The sequence below is a fragment of the Phascolarctos cinereus genome, unplaced genomic scaffold (genome assembly GCF_003287225.1).
Source record: "Phascolarctos cinereus isolate Bilbo 61053 unplaced genomic scaffold, phaCin_HiC Scaffold_2;HRSCAF=192, whole genome shotgun sequence".
NCBI lineage: Eukaryota > Metazoa > Chordata > Mammalia > Diprotodontia > Phascolarctidae > Phascolarctos > Phascolarctos cinereus.
Genome location: NW_027555625.1, coordinates 295,626,315 through 295,643,875, shown reverse-complemented (window position 1 = coordinate 295,643,875; position 17,561 = coordinate 295,626,315). Strand labels below are relative to the sequence as shown.

The 17,561-nt window shown below is 36.3% G+C and overlaps 1 protein-coding gene across 1 annotated transcript in view; it reads left to right on the top strand.

Moving 5' to 3' along the window:
* The window catches only part of GARNL3 (GTPase activating Rap/RanGAP domain like 3), a 225,399-nt gene that overhangs the window by 127,575 nt on the left and 80,263 nt on the right, over positions 1-17,561 (top strand). Inside the window, 1 exon segment of the mRNA XM_020984961.2 lies at positions 4,945-5,043. Coding sequence (XP_020840620.2) covers positions 4,945-5,043 — 99 coding nt within the window.

Here is a 17,561-nt window from a genome sequence, read left to right as displayed (position 1 = left end):
AGCCCACAGTTTTATTTATATTATCCCAAAACTTAAAATCTTGAAGAACAATATACCTCTTAAAAATGTAGTTTTAGAGCAGGTTAGCTTTTGTTTCTAATAGATGGCCAGCATTTACTGGGAATATTTGATGATGGTGGTACTCTCCTATGGCTTATCAAGATTTACAAAGTATTATCAACAGTCCTGTGATATAGGTAGTGCAAAGACTGCTATATCCATTTAATAGATGAAGAAGCTGATAACCAGAGAATTAAAGTGTCTTCAAGAATCACACAACTAATGAATGTTGGAGTCAGTATATGAACTCAAGTTTTGTCATTCTAACTGTGATATTCTTTCCATGGTGCCACACTGCCATTTGCTATTGAGGCCATGTACTCAAAAATTATAGTTAATGATGACTTTAAAATGTTACAGTTAGGCCACATACATGCAACTAATGATCATACTTTAACTTCAGAGCAATCTCCAAAAACACTGTGGTCAGAAGACAGTGACAACACCCACATTATAGGTTTTCTGTGTTATAATAGGGTATTATGAACATTATCATGTATGTAAGGGCTGTGATTTATAATACCTGAAGGTGCCATATAGGAGAACTAACATGGTTCTATCCTTATTTAAAATAGGTTAAATTTTAGTATCTACTTTAGTTGCATATGTTTCCAAATGCTGAATTCCTGAGAATTTATGAATTTTCATTTCATTAATTTTAGAAAATGCAAAGTGAACACAGAATTTTAGTATTTATTAATTTAGGAGAAAATAAAAATCCTCATATTTCTTTTTTTAAAATTCAGATTAAGAGAATCATAGAATTTTGGAACTGGAGACTATTGAGATCATATAGTCTAACTTCTTCATTTTGCTAATGAGGAAACTGAGGCCCAAGGAGATTAAACAGTCTGCCCAGGGTCATAACTAGTAAGTGGCAGAGGTAGGAGTAGAGCCCCACCTTCCAAAGGTCCAGTGAGATTAAGCAGTCTGTCTAGGATCATAACTAGTGAGTTAGCAGAACTACGTCTAAACTCACAACTACGTCTATGTCTCAGTTCTTCTCATTTCCAGCCACAGTACTATTGCCTGCTACACCCTATATATAAAATACTAAATCTACTGAAGTCTTGTTGGTAGTTATAAACATCCCTTAAGACAAACTTAAAAATAACCCATTCCAGGACAAGTAATTTATGTTAAACTAGTGGCAAAAATGCTCATTTCATTTATGATATTAGTCTACTTTACTGAAGAAAAGTATTGGTAAATTTTACCTGGTTTCCTTTACATTAAATATTTATACATTTATTTGAATTGCTTCTGAATTTTAGCCTATATAAAATTCAATCAAAGAAAACCTCTAATAATTCTCTTCTGCTCAGATATATAGATTAGATTTGTCTTTCATTTCCACCCTCACCCCCTCATAAATATCATTTGATGCTTTTTATATACTCATTATCTAACTAGAATTGGAGACTTGTGTCTTACAAGTCTAAGAATTATCATGACTTGCCTAGAAAAAATTGATTTCTTCTGAATTAGAAGGCTTTGCTAAATAGGAGTTGTCTAAATGCATAGACCAAAACATAAATATAAGCATTCTTACTCTCTTCACATGCCCACTATAAAATCATGCTTTCCTGTTCTCTCACATCCAGCAGCAGCAAAGCGGGACGAATCTCAGTGATGTGCTTTTAGCTTCTAGTGGCTTATAATTCCTTTCTCATTTTTTGCTTGTCTTTATCATGCAAATTATTTCAGCCCATGAATCTGCCAATATTATTTTGAGCAAGTTCCATATTTCACTGTCCTATTTCTACCAGTTTCATTAACAGATTTATGCGCTTGATATATTCTATTTGCCACAAAGCCATTTTTGCCCAAGATATTTTGTAGTTCATGAGTAGCAAAAACTATTTTCAGGGCAGTCTGAAATCTGATTATATCTGATACAACCATTCTTACTTTTTCTTATTTAATAGAAACAGATATTCTAAAATTTATGTATTTATGAAATAGATTGCCGAAAAATATTATTCTACATGACCAGTTTAGCCTGGGTTGTTTTTCCCATAAACTTAATTTTTTCGACCATTTCCATATATAGGTTTTAGCCACATGAAAAAAGATTTCCAGTATAGAATACATGCTTGCTATATATGTGTGCTTTTTGTAAATTAAATTGTTATTTCATGATCAATATAAATTGTTATATAACTTTTATTTAGAATGACTTTTTTCTTCTTCACCCCATGATTATACAGAAGATGGAAACACACAATGCCTTTTTCACTAAAATCCTCTAACAAGTACTGATATAATGGTTCAGTCAAACCAGTTAATAGAAGACATTAACTGAACTCCAATAACACATTGCTCCAGTGAGAGAGGAAATGTACTGCAGGATCCTGAGATGACACCTTTCTTTCAGAAAAGATCTACAAAGGAAGTGGCTCAAGTGATCTCTGAGGAATTCCTTATCTTGTGGGAGGTTAAGGTAGATAGCAGAGGGGAATGACTGGCAGAAGTAGAGACACTAGTGGACTGCAATCAGTTTCATAATATTTCACCTAATAATTGTAACTGAGAATAGTCCAGAGACTAATCAGAACTATGAAGACCACTAGCATGACTAACCCCACATCTCAATAAGACTGCTACAAATGATCCAAAATTGTATGGCAATGGAAGGTGAAGGTATTTTTCATGATTCTGACAGCTTCATCTCTGTCCCTCTCTCAGAAATATTCCTAACTTTTCTAAATAGGAATAAACAAGCCTTTTAATGAAAATTTTGAATGCAGTGGAGAGGAAGAGAGAGAAGAAAGGAGAGAGAAAGAAAAGGAAGCTTCAGAGGAAGGGAGGGAGAGAAAAAGGAAGGAAGAAAAAATAGAAAAGTGAAAATATGGCAAAAAAGTAACTGTGGAATTTTTACAGCATTCTAGATCTACTTTGTTCTAGATCTCATTTAAGCTTAGGACAAATTTTCTTCATGAAATTGATTTAATAATCCTTTCTCTCCTCTGTGCGCTGGTAGAGAACACACTTGATAGGCACTTAGAAGAACAGCAAATACTCTAAACGAAATCGTAAGTGTGGGCAAAGAATCATAATCTCAGAGTTGGAAGGGAACTCAGAGATTATTTAGGCACACCAGAACCTGAGCAGAAATCCCCTCTGCAACACCCTGATAAGGCGTCATCTAGTCTGAGTTTCTCTCCAAACAGTACATTCTACTTGGGAAGAAAATAGCATTAGTTTAGTTTTGGGAGTTCCCATATCATACTCTTGATTTATATTGAGTTTACAGATCATGAAAACCTCTAGCTCTTTTTTCAGAAACTTCTCTCTTTACATATTGCCCCATCTTGAACTAATGATTTTTAAAAATACAATTGAAGGACTTTTTAATTATCCCTGCTAAACTTTATTCGTTAGATTCAGACCTTAAGGCAGCCATAATCTATATTCTTCCCAAACATTTTTGTTAACTTGCCCTTTCTGTTACTTGTTCATTTAAATTGATTTTTCTTCGGCTATTTCATTTTTTTTGAAAGAATGTTTATTGTTCCTGGATAGAGTGAAGTATTTACAATTCCCACACAGAGAGTAGTTGAGGTACAAAAGTACTATATATTGAAACGGTACATGTGTGTGAAATGCAAGAGAAAAAAAATGTCTACTACCTTGAGAGGGAGGCAGTATGATATCATAGAAAGAGTACTAGATACAGAGCAGACGTAGGTATCCAACCTATCTCTGTCTTTTACTGATGTAGTGCTGTCTGACACATTGCCTCCTTTTTGATTAACCTTGTAAAAGTTCCTTCCTCTCCCCAGCCCTCAGTTTCTTCATATGTTAAATGAGAAGGTTGGATTAGATGACCTCTGTGGTCCATCCCAATGTTAACTCTCTGATTTTAAGTCAAAATTCTAAGAAAGGAACCTTTTATTTTCCAAATATAGGTATACCTCCTCAAAATGTCACCATAACCAACATGGATTCACAATACTTACAGATAACCTTCTAAGATTCTTTGATTTCATTGATGTGCATTCTCCCTCTTCAGGTGGATCCTAGCACCTCCATGCATTAGTAAGCAGTTTTGTAAGTTGCTGTGGCTAAAAGATTCCGTCTAATAACGGCCAATCTTCTAGTAATGAGCCTCTCCACATTTAGCTAGGATTGACTGTATGTGATAGTACATCACTTGGCTTGTGCTTAAAATCTTTCCCGTTTGGTTGTGCCTAACAGAGTTTGCAGTCCACTGACATTGCCTTTATGGACTCAAGGCTACCTCCACTCTGTGATGAGACATTGGAGAGAAGGCTTTACAATAAAATGTTTCTAAAACATTATAAGCAACCCTCTATAATGTTATTCACCCTGATACATGAGCCTCAGACTGGACAGTTGGTGATCTGAGCTAGCACTTGAACCACCCCATGGCATTAATTTCCATATAGAACTAACTGCCACCCCTATAACATTATTTCATCTAAACTTATGTTTCCACAGAATCAATTAATGATGTTACACAAAATCTCATTATATTGTATTTTTTAAAAAAGGAAAATTCTAAAAGGACCAGCTTACCTTGCTTTTTTGTTTGTTTGTTTATTTTCATTGATGTGGTAGATATTACTTTCTTTTTAATTAGCTTTGAGAAAATATTAATTGCCTACGTCTAGTTGCCAGTGTAGCTCACTGTGCATTGATGGACCCCTCAGGGAAGGAAGCACCCACCTTCCATCCAAAATAAGGAGAGCAGAGCAATGGTCTCAGTGTATAGACTTGTGAAAGCTCTGGCAAGAGAAACTCATCTCCTTCCTTGACTAGAAAGACAAGTAACATTGAAATAAGCTGCAGGCACATTGTAGAGTATTTAACAAGGCTAAGCCATGTTTATAGGATTGAATGAACTGTTTTCTTTTTCAGATGGCCAGCCAATAGTACCAGTATTTGACAAAACTCTGCAAGTGAAGCAGATGCATGTACTTGAATCATTGGACCTACTAATTACCAGAGCAGACAAAGGTAGTATTCCTTATTAATTCTATAGAAGAAAATGGAACAGCTCTTTTTCTAAGATTTAAATTAAAGCTAATACCTGCTGCCTAGGAACAGCATTTAGTACAGAGAGTACTGACCTAAAATGCAACTGTGATCTAAACATCAATAATTGGTGTAATTTTTGCTTCCTTCCTTCTTCCTTTCTTTCTTTTCTTCTTTCCTTCCCCCTCCCTCCTTTTTTTCCTTACTTCTTTCCCTTCCTTCCCTTCTCCCTTCTTTCTTTTCTTCCTTTCCTTCCTTTCTTCCTTATTTCCCTCCCTCCTTCCCTTCTTTTCCCCTTTATTTTCCTTCCTGTCTTTTCTTTCTTCCTTTCCTTCCTTTCTTCCTTATTTCCCTCCCTCCTTCCCTTCTTCCCCCCTTTATTTTCCTTCCTTCTTTCCCTCATTCCCTCTTTCCCTTGCTTACTTTCTCCATTTCTCTTCTTTCCTTTCCTTCCTTCCTTCCTTCTTCTCTCCTTTCCTTCCACAAGCCCCAGTGTTTTAGCTAAGGAGCAGTATATATTGAAATGGCATATCTATGTGAAATTCAAAGGAAGAAATTAAATTTCTCTACCTTTAAACCAACATCTCATACTATATACCAAGATAAGCTCAAAATGAATACATGATTCAGACATAAATGATGATGTCATCAGCAAATTGGGGAACATGGAAAACATTACTTGTCAGATCTGTGGATAAAGGAAGCATTCATGACCAAATAAGAGGTAGAAAAGATCATGGGAGGTAAAATGGATAATTTTGATTGCATTAAATTACTGTTTTTGCAGAAACAAAACCAATTCACCCAAAATTAGAAGGAAAGCAGGAAACTGGGAGGAAAATTTTACAACAGGTTTTTTTAACAAAGGTCTCATTTCTCAAATATATTGGGAACTGAACCAACTTTATAAAAATAAGAGCCATTTCTCAGTTGATGAAATGGTCAAAGGAATACGAACAGGCAGTTTTCAGATGAAGAAATCAAAGCTATCTATAATCAGATTAAAAATTCTCTAAATCACTATTGATTAGACAAATGCAAATTAAAACAATTCTGAGGTAATACCTCACACCCATCAGATTAGCTAATATTGACAGAAAAGGAAAATGATAAATACTGGAGGAGAAGTGGAAAAATAGAGACACTAATGTACTGTTGCTAGAGTTGTAAACTGGTCCAGCCATTCTGGAGAACAATTTGGAACTATTCCCAAAGAGGTATAAAATTGCACATAGACTTTGACTCAGCAGTACGGCTCCTGTATTGTTGAAAGATCAAAGAAAAAGGAAAAGACTCATATGTGCAAAAATATTTATAGCAGGTATTTTTGTAATGGCAAATGGAAATGAGAGGATGCCCATTAACTGGGGAATGACTGAACAAGTTGTGGTATATGACTGATAAAATACTGTTGTGCTATAAGAAATGATGAAGGGGTTTCAGAAAAACCTGTGAATGAACTGATATAAAATAAAGTGAGAAGAACTTAGGAGAACATTGTACACAGTGACAGCAATATTGCAACAATGATCAGCTGTAAAAGACTTAGCTACTCTGATCAATACAGTAATCCAAGACAATTCCAAAGGAAAAATGCTATCCACCTCAAAAGAGAGAACTGATGAGCTCTGAATACAGATTGAAGCAAATTTTATTGCACTTTATTTTTCTTGCTTTTTTTTGTCTTTTGCAACATGGCTAATGTGGGAATATGTTTTCTGTGACTTCATATATATATATATATATATATATATATATATGTATATATGTATATATAATGTGTATCATATTTCTTGCCTTCTCAATGGGTGGTAAAGGGGCAGAAGGAAGAGAGGGAATTCAAAACGGAAAATAAAAAATTTTAAGTAGCATAAAAAATAAACTTTACCACCTTGAGAGGGAGGCAGTATGGTTCCATGGAAAGAGAACTAGATTCAGAGTGAGGACTTGCGTATGAATCCAGTCTCTGACAATGAATCCTTCCTTCTTTCTTTCCTTCCTTTCTTCTTTCTGCAAGACCAGGTTTTAGGTCCAAGGGAAGTAAGAGAGATAGAAAAAGAGAAACACATAGTGCCTGCCTTCAAGGATTCTATAATCAAGTAAAAATAAGTAAGATCTACATACGTAATTGCTATATTACCAATTAATCAAAAAACATTTATTATATACTTACTATATGCAGGCATTATGCCATACAGAGTAGCATGTGGTGCATACCATAAGAAAGGTATAGACAAAAAGATATTGCTGTTCAGAGTAAGTAAAGATCATTTCTGACTGAACAGCCAGAAAGTGCTTGAAGAGAAAGCTTAATCAATTTCTATACCTTTTTCAGGAAGGCTTCCTCAATCATCAGCCTTCCTGAAAAGGTATTGAAATTGCTTAAGTCTTCTATTCAAAAAAGACTGATTATGACTTTGATTCATGTCAGACTAAGGACTTGAAACTAGGAGACTGTCATAATAGTATTTCTTAATAGTTTATAACATAACCCAGGCCTTTAGTGCTATATAAGGATTTCATTTCTACAAGCAAAGGTAAAAGAGGCAGTGTGATAACTGGCAAGGAGAAGGGTCCTTAGATGTAATGGGTACCAGGCAGCACTAACTATCAGGACAGCTGGGAGGAGAATTGGGGAGGAAGGGGGAACAAAAGTTAAGTCCTCCCAGGCATGGAGCAAGCCAGAGATGAAAAGCAACCATCAGTCAAGACAACCCCAGAGCAAGAATTCTGGTAGGTAGATTTAGACATAAAGAGACTGGGGAGATGACCCTAAAGTCTCTTCCAGCCCTAGCTTTATTACCATCCCAGCTATTAGTGCCCTTTCTACCCCCAAAAAATTACCTTGTATTTTTTCAGTATATATTTATTTCTATACAGAATGTGAACTCCTTAAAGGCAGAGACTCTTTATTTTTTTTCTTTGAATCCCAGGCACCTGCCACATTGCCTGGCACATAGTAAGTGTATAATTGATTGATTGATTGTATGATCTTTAAGAGCCCCCTAGCTCTAAAACCTATGATCCTATAAAAAGAAATCTGTTCCAATAGAAGGATATATCAGGAACAAAGGCGTGGAGATAGAAAAGGTTGAATCATATATAGGGAATACTGAGTAGTTCATTCTTCCCAGAGTATATGTGTAGAGTAATAATGGGAGATGTGGCTGGAAAGGTAAGTTGGGGCCAGATTATAGAAGGCCATGAATGCCAATTTATAAAGTCTAAACTGAATTCATTCAGCAGTGGAAAGCTACTTAAGTTTTTGGTTTTGTTTTTTTGTAATTACATTATATTCTCCCTCCAGTTTCACCCACATACACACACTTAAAAAAGAAAAGGAAAACCCTTGTAAAAATCTGTATAGTCAAGCAAAACAAATTCCCATATTGGCCATATCAAAAAACACACGTGTCATTCTGTACCCTGAATCCATCACTTCTCTGTTAAGAGGTAAGTAGCATTTTTCATTATCAGTTCCTTAGAATCATGCTTCATTTACTTCAGTATGTTGTATACCTTATTATCCTACTGATCAACTTCCCTACTTTTTTTTGTAATTTATTTTTTTGTGATTTATTTATTTTGATTTATCAACAGTCACTTCCATATGCTTTTGAGTTGAAAATTTTTCTCCCCCTTCCTCCCCACCCTCCCCAAGATGGCGCACAATCTGATATAGGCTTTACATTTACATTCCTATTAAACATATTTTCACATTAGTGAAGTTGTAAGTAAAAATTAAAACCAATAGGAGGAACCATCAGAAAGATGAAACAAAATTCAACAGAAGGTAAAAATAAGTGATAGCTATTCGACTTCCATAGTTCTTTCTTTGGTTATGGACAGCATTTTCCATCACGAGGCCTCTGGAGTTGTCTTAGATCCTTGTAATGCTGAGAAGGGTTCAGTTTAACAATATTAGTCATCGCATAACATGGCTGTTACTGTGTACAAAGTCCTCTTGGTTCTGCTCACTTCACTCAGCGTCAGACCATACAAGTCTTTCCAGGTTTTTCTGAAGTCAGCCTGTTCATCATTTCCTATAGCACAATAGTATTCCATTACATTCATATACCACAACTTGCTCAGCCATTCCCCAATTGATGGGCATCCTCTCAATTTCCAATTCTTTGCCACCACAAAAAGAGCTGCTATGAATATTTTTATACCTGTGGGTCCTTTTCCCATTTGTTTGATCTCTTTGGGATATAGCCCTAGAAGTGCTATTGCTGGATGAAAGGGTATGCACATTTTTATAGCCTTTTGGGCATAGTTCCAAATTGTTCTCCAAAATGGTTGGATCATTTCACAGTTCCACCAGCAATGAATTAGTGTTCCCATTTTCCCACATCTTCTCCAACATTTATCATTTTCCTGTTTTGTCACGTTGGCCAATCTGATAGGTGTGATGTGGTACCTCAGAGTTGTTTTGATTTGCATTTCTCTAATCAATAACGATTTAGAGCATTTTTTCATATGACTATAGATGGCTTTAATTTCTTCATCTGTGAACTGTCTGTTCATATCCTTTGACCAACTTCCCTACTTTTTAACCAACACCAAATCATTTTGATGATTACTGTTTTCTAGTAGATAGTTTGAAATCTGTTAGCGATTAGTCCCCCTTCCTTCTCTTTTATTTTGCAGCGTTTCCCTTGAGATTCTTTACCTTTTATTTCTCCAAATGAAAACAGTTTTATTTTTCTAGTTCTATAAGGTAATCCTTTGGTAGTTTAATTGGTATGACACTGAATAAATAAATCAATTTAGGTAGGCTTTTCATTTTTATTATATTGATTCAATCTACACCTGAACAATTAATATTTCTCTTCATTTCTATAAACAGTATTCTGTAATTGTTTTCATATCATTCCTTGTATTTCTGTAGATAGACTCCATATACCTATTTTATACATTCTATCCTTTTTTTACATGTAATTTCCTTATTTCTTCCTGTTTTTGTTTTAGCTTTTCACAATATACAGAAAAGAAATGATTTCTTTTATTTCCTGCAGCTTTGCTAGTTACTGTTTCAGTTAATTTTTAGTTGACTCTATAGGGTTTTGCAAAAAATAATAATTTTCTTTCTTCTTTGCTTATGGTTATTCCTTTAATTTCTTATTGCTATTATTACCATTTCTAGCACTATATCAGATAATAATGGTGACAATGGTAAACAGTATATATCCCAAACCAAAAGCCAGTATTTTAAGTATAATGAGGATAAATTAAAGTCCTTTCCAAGAAGATCAAAGAGCTGTTTAAGGTTAGTTAACAAGGAAATTAGATGATACAGACTCCTCTTTCAACACTGCGAGTGATATTTAGGAATAGCTACTAGAAAAAAAAAAGAATAGCTACTAGACCTGAGAATAGATATGGCAATTGTTGCTTATCCTATAGACCTTCAAAAAGAATTGAAAGAAGAAATCAGAGAATTTATCAATTGACAAAGTGAATAACAGTAGCAGAGAGAAGGAATGTATGTCCCAGCAGACTGGTTGACTAGGCAATCAGTAGCAAGAACCATGAAGCAGCCATTCCTTCCAAGAACTAGCAGGACAGAAGCTAAGGACAATGACCCATTCATTCTCCAGTGTTTTCTCCAGTGCTGGGCAAGTGATGTGGAAAAAGAAGAATCAATAGGGGCAGCTAGGTGGCGCAGTGAATAGAGCACCGGCCCTGAAGTCAGGAGGACCTGAGTTCAAATCTGGCCTCAGACCAAACACTTGACACGTACTAGCTGTGTGACCCTGGGCAACTCACTTAACCCCAATTGCCTAAAAAGCAAAAAAAAAAAAAAAAGAATCAATAGAACTTGGCAATTTATAAGACATTGATAGTGAGCAAGAGTCATGGGGGACTGAGCATTTATGCCTGGGTGGCTAGAATAATACCATTAAAAGAAACAAGCTCTGTTTTTTAAATATTCAAGTGTAGATCTCGAGAAGCCAGTTGGAAATGCAGTCCTAGAACCTAGGGGGAGAGACTGGAGCTAAGACTTGGGAGTCACCTGCAGAGAAAGGATAATTGGAACTATGACCCAAGATTAATTCATCAAGAGCAAGCATGTAGGAATAAAGAGAGTAGAACTGAGGGCAGCACCTTGGAGAAATGCTGATACTTAGGAGGTAGGAGGAGAAAGAGGAACTAGAAAAACAATAGTCAGAAAAGTAGGGAGTGAATAAAGGAAGCCAGGAAAGAGGGCAAGAAGGAGGAGAATAGGTGAGCTTTCAGCATTGCAAAAATGTTTGGAAAACTTATCTCTATACAACTCCTACACCCACCCTTTCCTTAACAACTTCCATAGTTCTCAGTTTATTGAAACTGCTTTAATTTGCCTTTCTCACATTATTAGTGACTTTTCCATGTAGTTGTTGATCATTTGTACTACTTTTGAAAACTGTTCTTGCTCACTCTCTAGCAGAACTTCTTCCTGCCTATTCCTCAGCAGGAATCATACCCTCCATTAAAAAGCACGCTGCTGATTCTTTTGTTGTGAGGAACAAAGAAATTAATATATTGAGAATGTCTTGCAAATCTTAAAGGATTTGTTAAATGTCTCATTTTTAATTAGTGTTATTGGCCTGTGAGCTCAAATTCAGTTCTTAGAAAGATAATACCTTTAGCACCTGGCTCATATGATTCCTGTAAAGCTTTAATGAAATAGTGCATGTAAGTCACTTAGCAAACCTTGAAGCACTAAATGAATAACAATTATTATTTTTATTACTGTTACCCAAGGATGTAGTTCATCTGAGCTAGATAACATGAACAAGGACATTTCAATAAGGGCCTTTTTTATCTTAGCTATCAACTCTCTGTTAGCCATATCCTTTGACCTTTCCAGTCCAAAGATGATTTTCCTTGACAAAGAAAATAAAGGAAAATAAGAATTGAGCATCTGTATTTTCTTTCTGTATTTAGTTATCATCATCCCTTTGACCCAAAACAGCAGTCCTCTCCCTTCTTTGATCACCTCTTTTCTCAGCATAGCTAAAAGAAACCTTTTTGTTATCCTTATCTTTTCATGCCAGCCTCAGGTTATTTGAGTTTTATACTGCTGACACTATCCTTAGGTTGTGTTTGGGGTCCTAGGAACCCTGAAATGCAAGAGTACAGGGCGAGTCTGCCTCAAAAAGAATTCTACCACTGCAGCCTTCTTTCAGTCAGAGTAGTGAGGTTTTATTATTGGGGGGGGGGTGAGATTCTAAGAACCTATGCAATTTAATGGGGGTAAGATTGTACAGAAAAAGACTGTGGGAAGATGTGGATGGGATTAAGGTGTGGCAGGTAGGCAAGGGGCAGCAGAGAAAGGGTCTAGATGGGATTAAGGACTGACAAGTAAACTAATTAAGGTGGGCTGGAGTAGGCCAGATACCTCAGGGGAATGCAGGGACTGGGTTCCTGAAATTTGTGGGAAAGTTCAAGGGCTTTTCCTTTTACGGGTCCAGATTCTGTACTGCTATCACTTACACAGGACTGAGCTAGACTTTTATGCTTCTCGTCCTCACTACTGTCTCCAGAAATCAGAGCTGGACAGTGAATTCCCTATGAAAACACATCCATCTCTTTTCACAGTTTATCTCCTTCAGAACTGTTTTCCTTTGTTATTTTAAGTTTTCACTTTTATAAGCACTTTTCCTCCTTGGACTGCCTACAGTAAAATTTAAATCTATGGGCTCCTACTTATCCTTTCACTGAAACCTTTTTTATATAGGGGACAGATCTAGATTATTTCTGATTTCTCTGTAGTCTGTCACAACCTCTCAGATGAAGTTATGGTCACTTTCCCCCAAGGTTGCCATCATTTCTGCCCTAGCAACTAGTTTCTCTCTGTTGGTGAAAATCACACATAGAATAGAATTTTCCCCTATTTCTTTGCTTTCTCCTTGATTTATATCCTTGCTTTATTTAAGTCATTCCCCCCTTCCTTCTCCCCTTTCTGCTCAACTCTTCTGTTCTGTCCTATCCTTCCCTTTCTTCTGCTCTTTCTTCTCCTCATGTTCTTAAATTGATTCTCTTCTTCCTCATGCCCTCCTTCATAGCAAAGCCTTGTTTTAGCTCTAGCCCTTCTCATTCAGCCCAAGGTTTTCTCCTTCGGCTTATTCAGTCTTCCATTTTGAAGCTACATCTCCTCCATTGAATCCCTGTCCTTATTTGCAATTATAAAGCCCTTGAAATCACCTTCACAATTGCTTTTCCTTCTCATTCATTTCAAGGCCTTCTCTCTTGCCTCTTTTCCCACACAACCTTTTCCTTTAGAAGCTATAAATATAAGTCTCTTAAAGAGATTGTGGAAATTTCAGAGGAATCTATGGAAGAGAACTAAGGAAACAAATAGCTTAAGAAAATAAGAAAAAAAGAACTACTTGGTAGAGGAATAAGTTATTATGGTACAGGATGTCAAAGGAAGCTCAAATCATATGAAGGCAGATGAGATTTGGGACTTATTCTACAGAATCTCAGAAGTGGAAGAGAGATCATTTATTTTAATTTGTATGGAAAGGAATCCACTGTACAGCATCCCCAACAGATGGTGTGTTTAAAGAGATGTGTTGCTGGGAACTCACTACCTCCTGAGGCAGTCCATTCTAGTTTTAGATATCTCTGATTCTTAAGAGGGGCATCACAGGACATCGAGGTGGCACAGTGGATAGAGCACCAGCCCTGGAGTCAGGAGGACCTGAGTTCAAATCCAGCCTTGGACACTTGACACTTACTAGCTGTGTGACCCTGGGCAAGTCACTTAGCTCTATTGCCTAGCCAAAAAAAAAAAAGAGAGGGGCATCAGTGGCCAGAGTGCTGGGCCTGGAGTCAAGAAGACTCCTCTTCCTGAGTTCAAATCCAGCCTCTAAGACCTGACCCTGAGCAGGTTACCCTATTTGCCTCAGTTTCTTCATCTGTAAAATGAGATGGAAAAGGAAATGCAAACTGCTCCAGTATCTTTGCCAAGAAAGCCCCAAAAGGGGTCACGATGAGTCAGACACAATTGAAACAACTGAACAACAACAACAAATCTTAAGAAGCTTTTCCTTTTATCTAAATTTGACCGTTACTAGGTTTTACTCATTTTTTGCCTGCTTCCAAGCAGAACAACTCTTAATCTTTCTTCCACGTGACAATTTTTCAGATAGTTGAAGTCAGCTATCATGTTTTCCCTTAAACCTTCTCTTCTTCCCAGTTCCCTCAGCCAATCCCTGCAGGCATATTCTCCAGTCCCTTCCCTATATCTGGATTCATTCCAGTTTCTCAATGTCCTTTCTAAAACTGAAGGTATTAATCCAGAAATGACCCAGCTAGGCCAGAGAACTATCTGAAAATCACCTCTTTTTTTCTGGACATTAGATTTATATTACTGCAACCTAAAATTGAATGAAGAGACAGATGACAGTGAATAAAGGGCCATATAGAAAGGAGGTAGCCTCAGAATAGAGCTAAGTCCAAGTCTTGCCCCTGACACATGATGAACCTGGACAAGTCATATAACCTTTTGGTGCCCAAAACAATTCTCCAAGACTAAAAAGTTATAGAACAGTTGCTTCTCTGCATTAATTGAAGGAGTTTCCTCACTGATAGCTCCATATGCTATGAAATCCCAAGTGAGGACCAAAAAATATACACATATTTAAATATATGTGTGTATATTATATACATATATGTATACTATGTGTGTGTATATGTCTGTGCATATTTATAATCTGCCTCCTTTGTTAAGGAATGTAGGACTCACAGAAGTTAAATGAGTTTCTAATTATCTGCTTTTTAACAGGTATTTAGAAACCACTTCTTTAAAATTCTGTTACCTAAATGGATAATATAGCCAAATAACATGTTGTAGAATACTTTACATTTGTATGTTTTTGTATATTATGTATACATTTATTTATGTTTATATGTTAAATATATATTTTACTTCTTCTGGCTGTCATGTCACCAGAACCATGAAAACCAGTCTCCTCATCTTATTTATAGTCAACACATATAACTTGAATCCTCTTTGCCTTTAATGAAACTGAGGTTAAATTGGAAATTAATCATGATTTATAAAGAAAGAAAATAACTGCTTGCTTAGTGAAATTCAAAGATCACAATTCACTCTATTATGTCTCAGCACTTATGCTGCTTTAAATTTTCAGTTAGGCAATTGAATTTAGAATTCCAAATATTAAAGGACATATTTTGTCACTAGCATAGTTCAAGTTTTTTGTTTTATGTGATTAATATGGAAACGTTTTACATGACTACACTTATAACTTTTATCAAATTGCTTGCCTCCTGGGGAGGGCAGGGAAGGAGGGCAGGAGAGAATTTGGAACTCAAAATTGAAAAAAAAAAAGTTAAAAATTGTTTTTACAAGTAACTGAGAAAAAATAAAATATTTTAAAATTTTAAGAAGTTTTTTTTTTACCAAAAGGATACCTTTGAAATAGTTTTGCCTGTGGGTATAGCTGAATCTTAATAGGTTGGTACCTTACAGGAAGTAGCTGCTCTCATCCTAAGATGTCTATTTCTTCATTACCATAGTCACCATAAAATGCTGTTATCTCATATTATCTATTATCCCCTATTGCCCAGAAAAGGATTTTCATACAGAAGATTAACATTGTTCTTTAAAAAATAAATCTGTGTCTCCTAGGTTTTTGAGTCAAAAAAGATGAAACCTCTGAACATCCTAATGATGTTCTTAAGAGATTTCCAAGTCTTTTGCATTCCAGCCATCTTCTAATAAGAGCCTGGGTCTAGTGGTTGGCAAAAAGACAAGAAAAGCACTTGATGAATTTTAGATGAGTGGGTATGAAAAATAGGAAGAGACAAAACCAAATGTCATGACATAAGAGAAAGATCATTGGACCTTTCCAAGAAAGCATCAAAAAGCCTGAGTTCCAGTCTTGACTCTGCCTCTTATTACCTGTTTGTTACCACTGTCAGTTATCAAGGAGTGAGGGCATTAGAGCTGTGGAAGCAGGAAGATGGCAGCTGTTGCTAACAGCCCTAACAAGAGCATCAAGCTTCTCTCATACCCTCCATAGGGAGGGGCCAAGACTCTGGGCTAGTGGTCCTAAAATGGCTCTTAGACAGTGGCAGCAAGCTAATCTCATACAAAGGAGGGAGAACATGAGGGGCAGGAACAGGAGCTCCTTGTGCAAGAACTAGAACAGTATGGAGGGGTCTGGTTGCCATTGTGGCTTTCCCTTTGGGTTTGGATTTGCATTCCTCAGGAAATGTCTTGTGGCTTCGGCTATACCCAGCTGTGAGTTGGAGGTCTGACATGTCGATAACACTGGGCAGAGATGACTTTTATAAGGTTAGGAACAGCTGTGCTCTTAGCAATACCATTGGTCTTAGAACCCTAAATTTCAGGGGTCACAAGACTCTAGCATTCGGTCATCTTCAGAAAGTCATAGAATCCTAGAAAGTTGGAGTTGGAAGGGACCATTGAAGTTATCTAGTCTAAATATGGATTTATATGTTGTTTATGTTGTGGTTTAACTTTGAGGATATACAATTTTCTCTGCTGTTCTTCTGAGTATGAAGTTCAGTGCTCGGTTAATCAGTACTGTAACTCTGGCTCTTCAGTTATTAGCGCTATAGTTTTAAATTTGCATAAGGGATCTACATTACAAAAACATTAAGGAAAGATATAAATTCTGTCACAGTCTGAAATAACTACTCTGCAACACATAATTCTGATATTTTGAAATTGCAAGTTTCCTACAAGATGTCATTTAGCTGGATTATCGATTTAGCTAACAGCGTTTTAAATAGGTGGCTTCAAAATACCAGTTTAAAAGTGGACAACTACAGGAGCAGCTGAGTGGCACAGTAGATGGAGCACCGGCCCTAGAGTCAGGAGGACCTGAGTTCAAATCCAATCTCAGCCCAAAACACTTGACACTTACTAGCTGTGTGACCCTGGGCAAGTCACTTAACCCCAATTGCCTTGCCAAACCAAAAAGAAAAATTAAAAAAAAAAAGTGGACAACTAGAAACTCATTTACTTTCTGGAGCCTTAGATTCGTCATCTAAGGAGGGAGCTAGATGGCATAGCAGATAGAGTGCTGGGCCTGGAGTCAGGAATATCATCACTTCAAATCTAGCCTCAGATACTTACTAACTGCATGTCCCTGGGTAAGTCACTTAGTCACTTAACCTCTTTCTGGCTCAGTTTCCTCAACTGTAAAATGGGGATAATAGTAGCACCTGTCTGTAATAGTAATATTATAGTCATGCTAATAGTATGGTAATATAATATAATTATATAGTATATATAACTATATAGTATGATAATAGCATATAATATAATTCTACTTATATAATATGTAATATAGTAATATAATAGTAATGATAATAGTAACACCTGTCTCCCAGGTGTTGTGAGGATCAAATGAGATAATATTTATAAAAGGCACTTAGTATGGTGCCTGGCACATGTAGGCACTAAATGCTTGTTCTCTTCCTCTTCCCCTCACTTATGAAATGGAAATAATGATAAT